This window comes from Macaca thibetana, chromosome 12 (assembly GCF_024542745.1).
Source record: "Macaca thibetana thibetana isolate TM-01 chromosome 12, ASM2454274v1, whole genome shotgun sequence".
Classification (NCBI taxonomy): domain Eukaryota; kingdom Metazoa; phylum Chordata; class Mammalia; order Primates; family Cercopithecidae; genus Macaca; species Macaca thibetana.
Genome location: NC_065589.1, coordinates 59,967,193 through 59,984,692, shown reverse-complemented (window position 1 = coordinate 59,984,692; position 17,500 = coordinate 59,967,193). Strand labels below are relative to the sequence as shown.

The 17,500-nt window shown below is 34.8% G+C and overlaps 2 protein-coding genes across 5 annotated transcripts in view; one reads left to right on the top strand and one right to left on the bottom strand.

The window, feature by feature from the left end:
• NUP35 (nucleoporin 35) overlaps positions 1-17,500 on the top strand; it is a 283,449-nt gene that overhangs the window by 45,347 nt on the left and 220,602 nt on the right. The window lies entirely within an intron of this gene.
• The window catches only part of NCKAP1 (NCK associated protein 1), a 113,121-nt gene continuing 99,819 nt past the window's right edge, over positions 4,199-17,500 (bottom strand). For all 4 annotated transcript variants that reach the window (XM_050752213.1, XM_050752215.1, XM_050752214.1 and 1 more), the window contains 7 exons: positions 14,480-14,562; positions 13,967-14,047; positions 9,936-10,029; positions 8,057-8,173; positions 7,391-7,500; positions 6,087-6,176; positions 4,199-5,129 (listed from right to left, as the gene is read on the bottom strand). In XM_050752213.1, the coding sequence (XP_050608170.1) occupies positions 5,013-5,129; positions 6,087-6,176; positions 7,391-7,500; positions 8,057-8,173; positions 9,936-10,029; positions 13,967-14,047; positions 14,480-14,562 (692 nt within the window). In that variant the 3' untranslated portion in view covers positions 4,199-5,012. The remainder of the gene's footprint in view (positions 5,130-6,086; positions 6,177-7,390; positions 7,501-8,056; positions 8,174-9,935; positions 10,030-13,966; positions 14,048-14,479; positions 14,563-17,500) is intronic.

The following is a 17,500-nucleotide window of genomic DNA, read 5'->3' as shown; positions in this document are numbered from 1 at the left end:
CGGCATATTTGGTGTTTGCAGAGGGTCTGCTTTCTGGTTCTTAAATAGTGGCTTCTTGCTTTGTCCTCACATGGTGGTTGGGGCAGGTCGGCTGTCTGGGGCCCCTTTTATGAGGGCATTAATCCCATTCATGAAGGCTCCACTCTCATGACCTAATCACCTCCCAAAGGCCCCACATCCTGTCACACTGATGATCAGATTTCAATATATGAATTTTGTGGCCAGGGTGACACAAACATTCAGACCACAGCACAAAAGTTAGGGACAATTTCTTAAGTAATTGTGTGATGCAGTAAACACATGCAAAAAAATATCAAAAATATAGTGCACAGAGTTTTAGTCTGTATGCTTCAGTGAAATTATATCGCCACTGACCACAAAATCTTCAAATCTGAGAGGTGAAGAAATACTTTGTTACTAATTGAGAAAAAACAAATATAATTTGGTTGCAAACTCATAAGTTGCTTCCTGTTCTATAATTTAAAATAACTACTATCTTAAATTAGTAGTTTAATGAGTGAGAGCAATTTAGCACCTGATAATGCTGAGAAATTGATTCTGCACTGCATTAAATTTAAAAAATGAGCTTTAATAAAATTACAGTAATTTTTAAATATGATTTCCTACTTATTCATGGATTTTAGAAGCTTATTTTATGATGGTAATCTTCAGTTCAGGTCTTAGCCAAATAATTTCAAGCCTTAGCCGTAGGCATTTGGTCAGTATGTGTATTTAAGTGTACTATGAATGTGACTCAGTCACATACTACAACTGAGACAAGGCAATCACCAAGGTCACATACCTAATACAGCTCCATCTCCAGGCCACCCATTTACCAAGTTTGTGGCCCTCATGTAAGAGGTGACCAAGATGCACCTGCACCAAGAGCACCAAGAGGATTGTCTCAATCCTTAAGAGAAAGAAGGTAAGGGCTGGGGATGAGGAATGCACTTAAACCAGAAATGAGACATGGACCTCTGTGGCTAGGATCCTGACTTCAGATTGCTAATTTATCCCATTTTACTTAGGCCAAAATGACAGGCTGAACACTTTTATTGGAAATGAAACATTCCAGAGTTAGAAAGGTTTACTTTGGACAGTCAAGGACAGCAATGTGTATGTTGTTTGGTTCATGCAAAAATGAATGAAATTTTAATACACTTAAAGTTACTTTCTACTCTGAAAATAATATCAAAGTAGAGTCAATAAATATTAAATTTCCTTCCAATTCCACAGGACCAATTAACTGAAAACATAATTTTTGTACTAAAGAATAAAAAATTTAAAATCTCAAATGCTTTTTCCCAAAGGCAGAGGTCATGGCAAATCTTCAGAGAAAGAGCACATTGTCTATTTGAAAATTCAGGCTCAAGCCTTCAAAAGAAATGATGGTTCATGCTGTCATTTCAAGTGACTACAAAGAAGAAATCAAAGAAAGGTGTAAGGAGTCACTACTTTAAGGATTAGTCACAAAAGTCTTAGGAATAACACAGCTGAAGTCTCAGGAAGGCAAGTCATTATAAAAGAATGGGCATGGATCATGTACTAAATTAATCAGTAGGTTACAGTTCACTACCTTATAGAATCTGGGCTTCATTTAGAAGGCCTGATGGTATACAATAGACTTTACATTTTCACATTAATGCAAGAGCCTATCAGTGAATTCATGTTCATTTCCTTTATTAACCAGCCTATATTAGATTTGATTTGTGAACTCTGGCTATATAAGCAAAGAAGAAAGCAAGCAAGCAAGTGATCAGAAGCTAGCTCCTAGAGGGACCTTGAGCACTCCTCGTGACAGAGACACAGATGACACACTTCTAACTTCTCAAACATGCCAAGTTTGTGCTTGCCTTCTGGGTCTTTGCCTTTACTATTCCTCCCCTCAGCCCACTTGTGGTTCCTTCTAATCCTTCATGTACCAGCTCAAATGTGTTCTCTTACACAGATGACACTTTCTAAAGTAGTTTCTCCACTGTCTCCCCACATCATCCTGTATATGTTCCTGTCACTATCAGAAGTTTGCTCATGGCTGGGGGTGGTGGCTCATGCCTGTAATCCCATCACTTTGGGAGGCCGAGGTGGGTGGATCACCTGAGGTCAGGAGTTTGAGACCAGCCTGGCCAATATAACCCCATCTCTACTAAAAATACCAAAAATTAGCCGGGCGTAGTGGCAGGCACCTGTAATCTCAGCTACTCAGGAGGCTGAGATGGGAGAATTGCTTGAGCCCAGGAAGCGGAAGTTGCAGTGAGCCAAGATCACGCCATTGCCCATTTCCTGGGCAACAAGAGCGAAACTCTGTCTCAAAAAAAAGGAAGCAGCTGGTTCGTTTATTGTATACCATCATGAAAATCCAAGCTCAACTATAAAAGGGTCACCTTTTCGCTCACCATTACATCCAGGAATCTAAAAATACTTGCTTAAAAAAATGAATGAAAAAGCAGTAGAAAGCAAGCAATTTTACTTCTGAAAAATTATTCTAAAAAAATACACGTCAAGTTTACCAAGATATAGATATACATTTATAATAATGAAAAGAAATTGTCTATCTAACCAATCTCTCCAAATGAGTATTTTCTTTCTTTTTTTTTTGAGACAGTCTCATTCTGTCACCCAGACTGGAGTACAGTGGTATGATCTCAGCTCACTGCAACCTCCTCCTTCTGGGTTCAAACAATTCTCCCACCTCAGCCTCCCATGTAGCTGGGATGATAGGTGTGCACCATCATACCTGGGTAATTTTTGTATTTTTAGTAGTGTCGGGGTTTTGCCACGTTGGCCAGGCTGGTGTCGAACTCCTGGCCTCAAGTGATCCATCCGCCTTGGCCTCCCAAAGTGCTGAAATTATAGGAGTGTGCCATTACGCCTGGCCATGATATTGTTAAATTAGTTATGGTATCTATAGAAGTATCAAAAAGAATATCAAAGACATTTTTTCTATTATTGAGTGAAATAAGCAGATTACAGGCCAGTATGTACGGTATGATCACATTAATGTAGAGAAAACAACAAAAATAGTATGTTGTTGTATAAGTTTAGAAGAAAATAAAACAAACAAGATATTAAAAATAGTAGCTGTCAATTTACTTTTAACTTTTTCCTCCAAGTTACCTCTGCCATGCCTCCTCCCCCACCTTTGCTGTATGAGAGAAAATTTGGACAAGAACAACTTCAGGTGACTACAAAGGAGTGATATTTTTTCTCAGCCTAGCTGTGGTAAAGAATGCCTTATTTTCATCCTTATGCTCTTTCACATATGATTCCAAAGTGTACATATCCAAATGCCTACTTTACCTCTCAAGATATCATTGCCAACAAAGTTATTACCCCTCTAAGATCCTAATATTTCAAAACAAACAGCATTAAATCTTAGTTTTGACTGTTCACTGTGTAAATCAGACTATTTCAGGTCTGAACTATGCCTTTTTAAAATTTCCCTTTTAAAAAAATCTTTATGGAACAACTACAATTTTTCAACAGACAGTGATAACTACTCCCTACTTTAAATACAGGCTGGACAACTCATACACAAAACAACAGTATAATCTTGTAGTACTTCAATTTCATTCTACTCTCTATGTTTGAAGAAAGAAAAACATTATAACTGAGTTCACAGCAGCTTTGTTTTATCTTAACACAAGTTACCAGTGTATACATAAGCAGCTGTGAACAACAGAAGCTGTTTATGATATTCAGATACAAAGCTGTTGAGAAAGTCTCAACAATGCCAGTCAAAGAGCAAAACATTTGGTTAATTTTCAAACTAAGTGAGCTGCTTTGCCCTCCATGCCAACTATTAAGCAATAGGCCCCTGATGTCTTTCCCATTCATTACTGACGAACATAGCAGTTCTCAACATTCTCACTAGTCCCAGGATCACTCAATTTTTTTTCCCTTTTCTTTTAAATAACTCTATTTGGTTACAGATTAAATGAGCAAGTTGACAGCACACAAGTTTTCTTTAAGTTCTTAATTTTTAAGAAGTACTGTGTAATTTTATTTTCTAATTTTGGTATTTTTTTCAATAAAATGTTTTTCAAAACATTTAAACAAATCATGTAATAGCTGACCTGGTATCGAATGCTGTACTTAAGACATTCCTAAACTATTATTTTTTATATTTTAAACTAAGTTTAAACAAAAACTTTGTTATTACAGAATGAATATCCAAGGATCTTAAAGAAATCATTCAAAGTGTGATACAGTCTAGTGTTTATTTTATGTTATGGCAGGTACACTTGAATTTCAAAAATTTAAAACATATATAAAAAGTGGTTAGGGACTAACATTTGTATCAACAGTTGATAAATGTCTAAGATTGTTTATTATACAGCAGGGTACAATGGTAGTGCTAATGCCAACAGGGCACCATGGAAGTTAGTCTAAAAATTATCCCTAGGCTTTATACAAGCAACAACATATGCTGCTGTTTTTAGAATTTTGGGAAATGATCTGCTTCTAACACTAAGCAGTTCTTTAACATTTTAAAATGTTATACAGTGTTATAGTATTTAGTTTGGCAAATGTTTCAAAATAAAGTAGAAATGTATTCATAACATCACAGAAATGCACATCCAATTTTGTTTTCAATAAGAACCATAGGTACAGATCAGAACTCTTCCCTATATGAAATAATTTACACACAGATGAATGCTATAATATCACTATCTAAAATAATCACTAAATACAATTCTTTTTCAGAAATAAACAAGCAAAGATTTTTTTCATTATCAAATATCAAAAACATGTTGATAATGTATGTTGTTCAAATAAATCATACTCTAAAATTATAGGAATAATCTCAGTGAATTCAGTGAATGTGCAACCTAAATCAACCAAGTATACTGTAGTACAACCATATTAAGAAACCAATGATCAGAAAATACAACCGTATGAAAGAAATTTATAATCCACAAAACTTTTTCAGGCCTTAAGGTAAAATAGTTCCACAGTCTACAGGTAAAACCAAGGCAACAAAAATGCGTGCTTGTCTTGAATAAGTAGGTATTTTACGCAGAAGATGTAACACTTTGTTTGTAGACAGCATGGTATGCATTTCTCAGCAAGACATAAGGAAAACAAGATTCCAAAAGATCCATTGTAAGGAATGGGGATTCTTGTACAATCTGAAAAATTCAAAAAATGCATCAAAACTCAAGTTATTTATAATGGGAACATTTATTGACAACCAGTAAGGCAGAATTTCTGTATTGTTCTTATTAGAAATAGACACATGCTATTTTCCTTTTACTTAATCTAAAATGTAAATGTGCCACAGTGAATATATATCAAAAAGTTTAAAAAAAGTTTAAAAAGGGCTACTTTTCAATTATAATATTTAATCAACAGGAATATACTGAGCACTTTCATTTTCCTCACTGATATACTAGAAATAAAAGACAATACAAAAATATTTAAAATATGGTCCATACCACCAACTCTACCTGGCAGTCCAAGACTAAGCTAGGAAGCAAAACCAAACATAAAACCAACTATAATGAAATGGAAAGCTGTAAATTCTATAGGAATTCAAAACAGAAGAAAAATTAACGCAGGCCAAAGTAATCAGGAAAGACTATCTGGAAAAAGATTTGAGGAATCATTAGGATAAATCCGATTTCTGCAGGTAAGGAAAATGATTCTAAGTGGGGAAAGAGCCACGTGGTAGAAACAAGCAAGAGCCGGTTCATAGACACTGCAGAGAGGGAAGTGACTAGGCACAGAAAATTACAAGAAATGGGCAGAATAGAGTCAGAATGTAGAAAACTCAGAAAACTGGAAGAGAGCTGACGCCAATACACTAGAAAAATACAAGGCCTAAGTGTTTTCCAACAGGTTGAAAAATTGTTCATAAAAGAATACCCATAGTTAATACTAACCTTAGATTTTGTTATTTTCTGATATTACTGAAATGATAAAATATGAGTGATGTCAGTCTTCTCTGCAAATTTTAGAAAGGTGTGGCTTATGTGAAGTAAACAAAAGGGATCAAAAAAAGTATTAAATGACTAAAATGCCAAGAAAAGACTCTCAGGAATGACTGGAACTCTTTTATTTTTAGTAAAAATTAAAATGAGACTTACCATATCTAGCAGTAAATAAACTGATTCTCTATTTCTTGTTGTAGTTTTATCTGTCTCCTGGCCAATTTTCAGTAGACTGGAGGATGCAAGCTTAAAAGTATACATACACATAAAGTGAGTTAATAAAAGGTTCATCAGTTACTTATTTTAGGTATGCTTCAGCTTCCAACACATTTCAATCATTCAGTGCTAAATATAAAATAATGAGCAATTAAATAACAAATAAAACGAGCTTAGATACCCTACATTCAAGCAGTAATTTAGAGAGTAATTAAGGCACAAAGAGACACTAACATAATAAATGTAATCAAATATTCTTGTTGGTCTTTAAAACTGATTTTTTTCAGAACAAGTCTGCTTTTAAAAACGATTCAAATTATTTTCTCTTATCCCATCATCTATACTGACTATATTTCTTAGTTCCCAAGGAAGAAGACAGTTTCACACTGGATCTGACTTCACAGAAACACTGTAAGACTAAGACATTAAACCCTGAGTGAAGGAATTATCTGCAAATGGAAAGAAACACTTAACGATTTTAATAGTGTTTTCCTTGAAATAGAAGTTATTTTCTCCTCAAGTTAGTGCTGTATTTGCATTTTTAATTAAAAAATTATTTTTGTAAAAAGCTGACAGGATTTACAACCGAAAAAGAAGTAAATGTTCTAGAGTTCAGTATGCCATGGTACATCTTTCCTTTAAATAAAATATGGAAAAGGTTATATTAATAAAGAAAATAAAGAACTACATTGATACAGAAATTAAAAACCATGTTTCATGAGGCTACATTTAGCACTCCTCTCTTTTGGTAGTGTGTAGTATTTTTAATGATGAATTTATCACCATTAATGGTCTTTCTCCAAAGAAATGGAAATAAGCAAAATACGTCTTTTTAGAGGGAACAGCCTCTCTCTTGGCCTCAATTTTCCTTTGCTTTTTTCTCTTTCAACCCTAGGAAAATTTCTAAGGCAGTCCAAACATCAGCTTAGGGAGAAAAGGTCATACCGCAGAGCTCTAGAGTTGGGAAGGAAACTTCCGAGTCTAAGGGAAATAATGGACTGCTCCACGATTTTAATGCCCCACCTTTACCTGTTTCTCCCTCCAAAAAAAGAAAATAAATAAATAAATAAAAATAAAAGGAGACTGAAATTCATATACCTGAGAAAATAATTTGAAAACAATATGCCATTAGAGGGCACAAAATAAAATGTAAAATTAAAGAGAATTTATTCTTATATCTCATAGTTGTGATTTTTAGTTTTCTTTATAAAATGTGATGAGTTTTGTTATTTGATTATACATACCGCCAGAAATTCTTTAAGACGGTCTTCAATGCTTCCTTTGTGAATTGTAAACAAAGCTGCAGCAATCTGGTTGATGGCTTTGGCCAAGCAATGTATGTTGTTGCAATGCCCTGAGAAAATGCAAATAGGGTTGTGTAGACCCCAAAATAGCAAATAATACATAGCAGGCAAATCTTTAATGACTTCACAATCTACAAAAATAGTGGCATAATTAAGAGGAGAGTTGGGACATGACCGGACTTGCTCTCCTTTGACTTTCATGAACACTGATGTTTTCAAAACTAGTGTAGCAAGAGAGTAACAAACGATCGTGTATACGTTAAACAGGCAAACACTTCTGAAAACATCTAAAAGAAATCACATATCAGTTTTATAGTACCTCGGAAACAAAAAAGAAGTGCTTAGCTGCTTTACAACATCTTATCATTCAATCCCTAAAATAATCCTATGAGTTGGATATGCCCTCACCGACCTCTACGCACATTCAGGCACACATGAGCTTACTTACACACATTTCATATATCAGGAAATTGCAGTTCAGGAAAAGAGAAACAGACTATCCCATGTTCCACTACCAGTTAGTGGCAGAACTTAACTCATATTTTATTATAAAATACCAAAACCCATGATTTTTCCATTGCCAAAACAATTTGAAACCACTATTACCTTCTATAGCGGGGCTATACTGGGACATCACATTACTGGCCAGTGTTGGCAAAGAAACTGCCACAAACACCATGAGAAGGCAGGCAATTTTATACTCCTCTTCTGGACTAATGTTTTCTAAGGGACAAAAATTAAGAATAAAATCAAGGTATTTCTTCAAGATTAGTTAAGATTTGATAATCTAAACTAAACAGATTTTTATTTTTAAAATGGCTTACTTTTTTTCAGAAATAGTAAAGTATTTTTCTAGCATTCTATAGAATTGGTCACAATTTTGTTATAAAAAATAAAGTAGAAACAATTTATGTTACAATTGACTATTATCAACTACTTAGGCATATTTCAAGGACGTGATATAAAACAATAAGGTAACATTTTATTTCTCTTAATTGTAAGATTATAGAACAAAAAATACAGTTAGGATAACTGCAATCCTACAATTTCCTAATTGAAAACTAAAGGGGAATTATTACTTTATGAGAAAGTTATATTTACAATTTAGAAAACTTATCTCATAAATTATTCTGCAAAATCACCAAAAAATTCTTAATTACTTTTTGAAATAGATATGAATGTAATTTGAAATTTACTATTTAAAAGACATAAATGTGGGAAGTGGACTGGGTTTTCAACCTCTCTATTTTAGAAGACAGAAGAAACTAGTCATGAATAAAAATACCTAGCCTTGCCCTGAAGTTTTCAAGACACAACCCTTTCTAAAACATTATTGTGATATGCACTCAAACTGTGGGTTATTTAGGCTCTAATCACCATTAGATATAATTAAGAATTGAATATAAGAAAAAAGCCAAAATATGTTTTAAAGATTTGGTGACTACAAAAAATACAGCTGTAGAAAATCAAGTAAAAATTATAATTATCCATGTGACTAAATGTAACATACTGTATGAATAAGGAAACAAAAAGCATTGTTAAACGCAAAAAAAACAAAAAAAAAAAAAAAAAAACTGATTACCTCAAACACCAGGCTGCTGCCTCAAGGGGGCAGAAAGGGCATTTTTGTAGTAGAAATAGATGAAATGCTGTATTTACTTTGTAGACAAATCAAGAAATATCTACAGGATTCTAAGCACTTTATTTCTAAGGGCTGGTCTTAAAAATTTCTGAATGTTTTATATAACACTGTTCAAACTCTTGATGGTGAATAACTCTAGTCCAATAAAAATTTCTAGATCTCAATTTTATGCTATCTACTGGACCATCTCCCATCAGCATACTTCTCCTCTATCTTAAAAAATCCTTCTCTTGACTTTGCTCTTGCCTCCAGCTGCTGAGATTTTATTTCTTTGCTCCCCTTTACAATAGCACCCTTTGAGAGAGTTGTCTTATGGTTATCTTCAAATCCTTTTCTTCCTATTCTCCCTTAATCTCCCTTACCCACTAATCAGCCTTTTGCCCATAAAACCTCACTGACACTGATCTTGTCAGTACCATCAATTAACTCTACATAGCTGATCATTTCCTTTCTATCTTCCTGGAAGCTACTCTTTTCTGGTTTTTCTTCTACTTCATTGGTCCTATCTTCTGAATTTCTCTAAATTTCTTTTTCGGTGGTTTTTCCTTTTCTCCCTGAACTCTTAAATCTTAGAATGGCTCAAGGCTCAGACCTGGATCCTCTTCACTGCTGCATCTATATACACTAAATGGCCCAGTAATCTCATCCAATCTTAAATTCCAGAAGGTGGGGATGTTTGTGTTTTATGCACTGATATAGTCCAACTACCAGCAATAACAATAACAAATTTAAAAAGATGAACACAAAGCAGGCATTTGAATATATGGTTAAATATCATACCTATACCTATGCTGCCCTGGTAGCTTTAACTAAGAGTATTTAATATTTACTAATGCATTTTACCCGATTTTTGTGAAGAAAGAGCTACGACCAACGCAGGATCAATCTCACAAGGTAATCCAGCAGCTGACGATAATTCATACACATTCATTGCAACCTGATAAAAACATAAGAGTTACAGAGCAATAAACAGTCTAACAAATTTCTGAAAAAGCTCACTGTCTGAGTGTGCCTAGAAGAACACCAGAAAATTTCAGAAACTTGGCTGAAGCAGAAACTATAGCATAACTAAGTATATTGAACAACTGATTCAATGCAGGCTGAATAGTGTGAGGTGGTGCTGGTTCTAATTTCCTACTGCTAGGCCAAACAAAACTTGTATACTTTCTGTGGCACATTCCAACAGGATCATTCTAAAGTTATCATTTCTTTTGGAAGCATGAATATAAAATATCAAGTCAGAAAAGATCAATAAATGAACAAAGTGAATCAATATTACTAGACCTATGTTTACATAGTAGTTTAATGAAAAATTATAGTGGTTCAATGTCCAATCACATCATATCTATAAATATGGCAAATTACTTACAATAGGTTTTTAAAGGAGTATTCATTTAAAAATCTGATTAGGGAGTTTCTAATAACGAAAGCAATTTTTCTGTATCACATATAGATTTCAAATATTCAAGATATTCTGACTGCTTAATAACCTCAGAAGAAAACTATCTATCTAACTGGTGTTACCTCTGATATTGTGACAAAAAAACCTTAGTATAAAATATGAAGTAAAACAGTATAGCTTAGAAAAACTGGGAACATGGCAGGGATTAAGTTCTAGATTAAAATGTTTGTAATCTATTACTCACTTCACACACACAAATTAACTCAAAATGAATCATAAACCTAAATGTAAGAGCTAAAACTGTAAAATGCTTAGAAGAATACATAGGCACAAATCATCATGACATTGCATTAGGCAATGGTTTCTTAGATTGACACCAAAAGCACAAACAAAACCCCCCCCAAAAATCGATAAAATGAACTTCACTGAAACTAAAAGACATCATCAACCTATAGAATTAGAGAAAAGATTTGCAAATCATGAATCTGTTAATGGACTTGTATCCAAAGTATATGAAGAACTCACAAATAGAGAAAGACAACCCAATTTAAAATGTCAAAGTTAGTTATTTCTCCAAAGAAGATATAGAAATAACCAGTAAACATATGAAAACACATTCAACATAATTTGCCATCAGGAAAATGCAAATCAAAACAATGAGATGCCACTTCACACTCACTAGATGGCTATGATTAAGAACACAGACAATTACAAGTATTTGTGAAGATGCAGAAAAAGTGAAACCCTCATACAATGCTGGTAGGAATGTAAAGTGGCACACCCAATTTGAAAACAGTTTAGCAGTTCCTCAAAAGGCTACAGTTTTCATATGACCCAGCAATTCTCTCCTGGTATATACTCAAGAGAAGTAATACACGTTCACATAAAAACTTGTACACCGATGTTCACAGTAGCAGTGTTTCTAATAGCTAAGAAGTGAAAACAACCCAGATGTCCATCAATTGATGTGAATAAACAAAATGTTGTATATCCATACAATGAAACATTATTCAACAATCATTAAAAAAAGTGCCATTATATGCTGTAATATGTATGAATCCTGAAAATATGCTAAGTGAAAGAAGCCAGTATCAGAAGACTACACATGACGATTTATATAAGTGTCTAAAGTATTCTAATTTAAACAGAAAGTAGATTAGTCATTGCCTAGGGCTAGGGATGGGCGACAAGAAGTGGAATGGGGAGTGACTGCTAACGGGTACAAGGCTTCTTTTTGGGGATGATGAAAATGTTCTAAAGTTGACTGTGGTGATGGTTGAACAATTCTGGCACTACACTAAAAACCACTGAATTGTGCATTTTCAATGAGTAAATTTTCTGAGGTGACTTATAACTCAATAAAGCTGTTAAAAAACATGTTTGTTTGTTTGTTTGTTTTAAACAGTTAAGTTCTACTGAAAGTTTGCTGGAAACTAAACATAATTATGTCAGGTGAAAACTGAATGGCTGCTCAGAATATATATAGAATTCTCATAATTCTGCACATTAGTGTCTTCTCAAGAACTGATTAGTTTTTGTCTCCTTATTTTTTCTGTAGTGTTTCCACTTAGGAAATCATTTTGAGCTATTTGCACATAGTTTTCAATCATAGAATCACTAGACAATCACTGATTTCAAATGTTTATTCTGTACAACACACTGTAAGAGAAACAACAGCAACAACAACAACAACAACAACAACAAAAAGTCTGGATCTTCAAGATATATATGATTTGGTATAATATAAGTAGAAAAATATAATTATAATACAAGGCAGATTATGTTCAACTCCACAGGAGATAAACAAGTTCTCTGATAACACTAAGAAAAATGAAGTTCTTTATCAGTGGAGAATCTAGGAATGTTTCTTAGAAAATGGCAATTGAATGAGGCCTTAAAATACAGGTAGGATTTCAAAAGGCAGAAAGAGAAAAGGGTGGTATTTTCAAGTAGAATAAATTACTTGATAATAATTAGTTGATAATAAATGCAACAGAAAGATCTAGTTAGCTCAAAGAATACCATATAAAAAGAGGGGCAGAGTAAGAAAGAGAAGAGAGTGGGAGAAGGAAGAAAGAAGTGGTAGAAGATAAGCCTCAAAAAGTTTGAGTGGCACCAATTTTTTTTTTTTTTTTGAGACGGAGTTTTGCTCCTGTTGCCCAGGCTGGAGTGCAATGGCAAAATCTCAGCTCACCACAACCTCCGCCTCCCTGGTTCAAGAGATTCTCCTGCCTCAACCTCCCGAGTAGCGGGGATTACAGGCATGCACCGCCACACTCAGCTAATTTTGTATTTTTAGTAGAGATGGAGTTTCTCCATGTTAGTCGGGCTGGTCTCTTACTCCTGACCTCAGGTGACAGAATCCACCTCGACCTCCCAGGGTGCTGGGATTACAGGCTTGAGCCACTGTGCCTGGCCTGAGTGACACCAATTTTAGAAGATTCTTGGTGTCATACAAAGGAGTTTAGACATTATTTTTTTTCAGTCAGTGCTTTTCAAGATATGTGAAACAGAAACAATCTAAGAAATGTGTCAGTTTAGAAAACACAAACGTGAGTCCTGATATATCACTTACTAGATGTATAACCACTGGACAATCATTGCTAGGTTTAGATCAATAGTTGGATTTCATGGCTCAATAGATTTCCAAAACAAAAACGGTAAGCTCACAGAAGGCTGCCAACCTGCTGTTTTATATATATTACATATAATCGAATACTAAAAATATTTTTAAAATTACAGCCTACAATTACATCCTTTTATAGGAAATGACTTAAGATCAATTTTAAACTTAATGAATTTCATTGTATTTAAAACAACTATTATTTCATTGCCTCATCTTTTTTTTTTTTTTTTTGAGATGGAGTCTCACTCTGCTGCCCAGGCTGGAGTGCAGTGGCATGATCTTGGCTCACTGCAAGCTCTGCCTCCCAGGTTAACGCCATTCTCCTGCCTCAGCCTCCCGAGTAGCTGGGACTACAGGCGCCCGCCACCATGCCCGGTTAGTTTTTTGTGTGTGTATTTTTAGTAAAGACGGGGTTTCACCATGCTAGCCAGGATGGTCTCGAACTCCTGACCTCATGATCTGCCCACCTCGGCCTCCCAAAGTGCTGGGATTACAGGTGTGAACCACCGTGCCCGGCCGCCTCATCTTTCTTAATTTCTTTATCCCCATGTATAAACAGCTATCCATTTTAGAAAAAAAAATCTATTTTTAGTGAATTTTGCATTGCTATAGGTGATCAAAGAAGATTGAATTTCAAAATGCCTAGGTAGTATTTTGGTGCTGAGCTCTCAAAGATTCAATTACAAAGGCAAGCATGTTAACTACATTACAAAGGCAAGCATGTTAACTAACCACTCTAAAATAGAAACTTTATAGTAGTTTAGGATTTATTACATTTTATTGCATATGTAATTTAAATATTTTGCTTTAGAGACTGTAAACCCCAACCATAAATTATATTATTACCTTCATATCAGTTTCCCTTGGAATGTGATCCTTAAAATCTTCAATTGAACTTACAAGAAAAGGAATGTGGTAGGACAAGACCTAGGCAGGAAAACGAATACAGAATTATTTTTCAATGGCAAACCCTAAACTTACAAAATATTACCAATTGATTAATTTTAGTTTCATAAAAATTTTACTTTATCTACTTTGTGAGTTTTCAAAAATTCGAAGACATATGAAAATGAAATGCATTCAAAATTATTCAATATTAAAGCAAGTATAGTCAAAATTGAAAATACTCTACTGATAATGAAGAGCAATAACCATGCAAGTTATATTCTCCAAGCAGCAGTACCACAACAAAAAATGAGCTTAAATAACTAATGTTATGTATGTTATTTTCTGTAACTACTAAAACTGGAATTTTAATTATATCATTGCCAAGTATGAATCTGAAAAGTAAGTTTAAACTTCTGAGAAATTAAAAGGGATTGTTTGGATACACAGTATATACTTGTAATGGTTTCTTACATCTCTAAGTGCTTCTTGTGCCAATGATCGGAAGGATAAAATTACACCAATTATTGTCATCCTCTTCAAGACACTGTCAACAGCTAAATTCAAAGAAAGAGAAGGAGAAGAGAATAAAAAAGTGCCAACTGGATTCTTAACCTTGGAAAAAAATCTAAATTTATTAAAGTAATAAAATTCCCATGATAGCAGGCACAATTAACAGTAATTTGATTACAATAATGATTAAAGAGAGAAATATATTGATAGCTGATATTTAATCTGGTTAAACTTTTAAGTAACTATAGTTCACATCAAATGGAGTATACTGTATTCTTTTAAAAGGGTTAGACGGTTCACAAGTAGCTAACTATATAACCCTATTTCACAAAAGGTAGGGGCAGGAAGAAGGGAAGACAGACTAGATGAGAAAGAAGCTGATCAAAGTGAACAGGAGTTAAATCCTCAAGCAGCCCAGAAACTCAGCAGTGCTAAATTCTTAAATTGTTAAGGTCTTGAGTTAAGAAACAAAAAATGCCTGTTGAGAACACAAGCAGTTTTGGCAGGACCAGTTTGCTGAAGCCTATGAACAGATTTGATCACTTACATATTGGTTAGAGAGCTTTATTCTAAAAATTATTAATAGATTTTCAAGGCTGAGCACGGTAGTTCACATCTGTAATCCTAGCATTTTAGGAGGCTGAGCCGGGAAGATTGCTTGAGCCCAGGAGTTCACGAACAGCCTGGGCAACATAGCAAGACCCTGTCTCTACAAAAAATAAAAAAAATCAGTCGGGTGTGGTGGCATGAGCCTGTGGTCCTAGTATTCGGGAGGCTAAGATAGGAGGATCCTTTGAGTTCAGGAATTAGAGGTTGCAGTGAACTATGATCACACCACTGCACATCGGCCTGGGTAAAGGAGCAAGACCCCATCTCTAAAAAAAACAAAACTCTGTTAACAAAATAGGATTGGAAGAGTCAATATGATGGTTCAATACCTTCACATTTTATAAAGCCAAACATTTATTGCACACCATATACAAAGCCTTATACTATGTAGTAAAAGAAGAAATATAAACAGAATAATGATCTAGACCTCAAACAGCAGACAATCTAAATGGGCTGTCATGAAAACTAAGAAATATAATTCCATTTATGTAAACTAAAAAAGATATATATACAGACCTATATTTGTACTTACATAACAAATTTCTGGAAAGAGATGCATACTACAGTAACTATTTAAAGTTAACTAGTTGAGGAGTAGGAATAGAGAGAAGTATTTTATTTTCAACTTTCTACCTTCTGTTTAGCTTATTTAAACTTTGACCATAGCATCTTTTATTAAACCATACAAATAGGCCTAATATAAGCGAAATGTGAATTAAAATAGTCATGTTAACAAAATTATATAAGGCACAAATTAATTAAAAATTCCATGTGAGCAGGAACTACTCTTCATCTTTTCATCTACCTGTAGCACTCAGCATAGTATCTGATACCCAGATGACTAGTAGATATTCAATTAGATGGTAATAATCAAGATGAGACTCAGTTGGGTGGCTGAGGCGGGCGGATCACTTGAGGTCAGGAGTTCAAGACCAGCCTGGCCAACATGTGAAACCCCGACTCTACTAAACATACAAAAATTAGAAAAGCATGGTGATACATGCTTGTGGTCCTGGCTACTCGGGAGACTGAGGCAGGAGAATCGCCTGAACCCGGGAGGCGGAGGTTGCAGTGAGCCAAGACTGTCCCACTGCACTCCAGCCTGGGCGACAGAGTGAGATGCCACCTCAAAAATAAAGAAAAAAAAAAAAAGAGACTAGGAAATTGCTACTACCCAGAGAAAGAAATGATGGTGAAAGAAAAGATTTCTCTGAGAAATGTTATCCAAGTTGGGCATAAAGGGGGATTAAGAAGAAAAAAGCCTTCCAATTCAGAAAATAAAGCAGTAACAAATTCAGAAAAAGGAATGATAGAGAATAAAATGAATCAGAGAAGATTCAGTGTGATATAGCCATATATTTTCCAAAGTACGTTACCCAGAATTTAATCAAGTTCTCAAAGACTATACCCTACAACCTCATCTTGAATGTGTACAATAATGACACATTAAAAGTTCTAAGATACTTCACAGTAAGAAACACTGCTTAACGTATTGTTTAATGGATTATTTGCCAAACCATTTGGCCACTGGCACTTCCCTTCACCCCACATAACGTCCACTAACTTCCCAAGGAACTAACTCTAGAACAGAGGCTACGTGGGTCTTGGACCAGGCAAACAAATAAGTAGTGGGGGACAGGAAGAGAGGCAATGCTGGTCAATTATTTCATTAATCCAAATAGCAGCTTTCGAACGTCATGCTGAGGAGTTTATACTGTATCCTTCACGCAATGAGTGTGTTGTTCAGGGTTTTCAAAATATAAAGAGTTATATGAAAAGAATTGTTTAGAAATGACTCTTCCCATTTTAAAAATAATAACACAATTTTTAAAAAAAAATCTAATGTAGCATAGGGCCAAACAATGTATACCTTTGGACCAAATGTGACACACCAATTTGTAAACTCTCATCTATAAGACACAGCTATAGCACATGGAATATGAGGAGTGAAAGAATCAGAGAGGATATCCAGTTTTTCCAGTATGACTCACTGGATGGATGGTGAGAGAGGTAAGAAAATAGTTAATAAAGAAAACAACAGGTTTTTTCTCCTCACCTACTTATGCCTGCCATGGAAGAGATACTTCCCATTCCAGGGATGTTGTGGAAAACCTGTGGGTCATATAGCTGAAAATATTTAACACAATGTTTCTAAACTTTTGTATGATTCCAAATGACCCAGAGGACTTGTTAAAACACAGACTGCTGGGCCTCAAGCCCAGAGTTCTGAGTCAGCATGTCTGAAGTGGGGCCCAGTAATTTACATAGTTAACACATTCCCAGGTAGTGCCGTTGCTTGTCCCTGGGTTATACTTTGAGAAGCCCTGGTCAAACTAGTACTTGGTTTATTAAACATCTGGAGATCAACAGAAG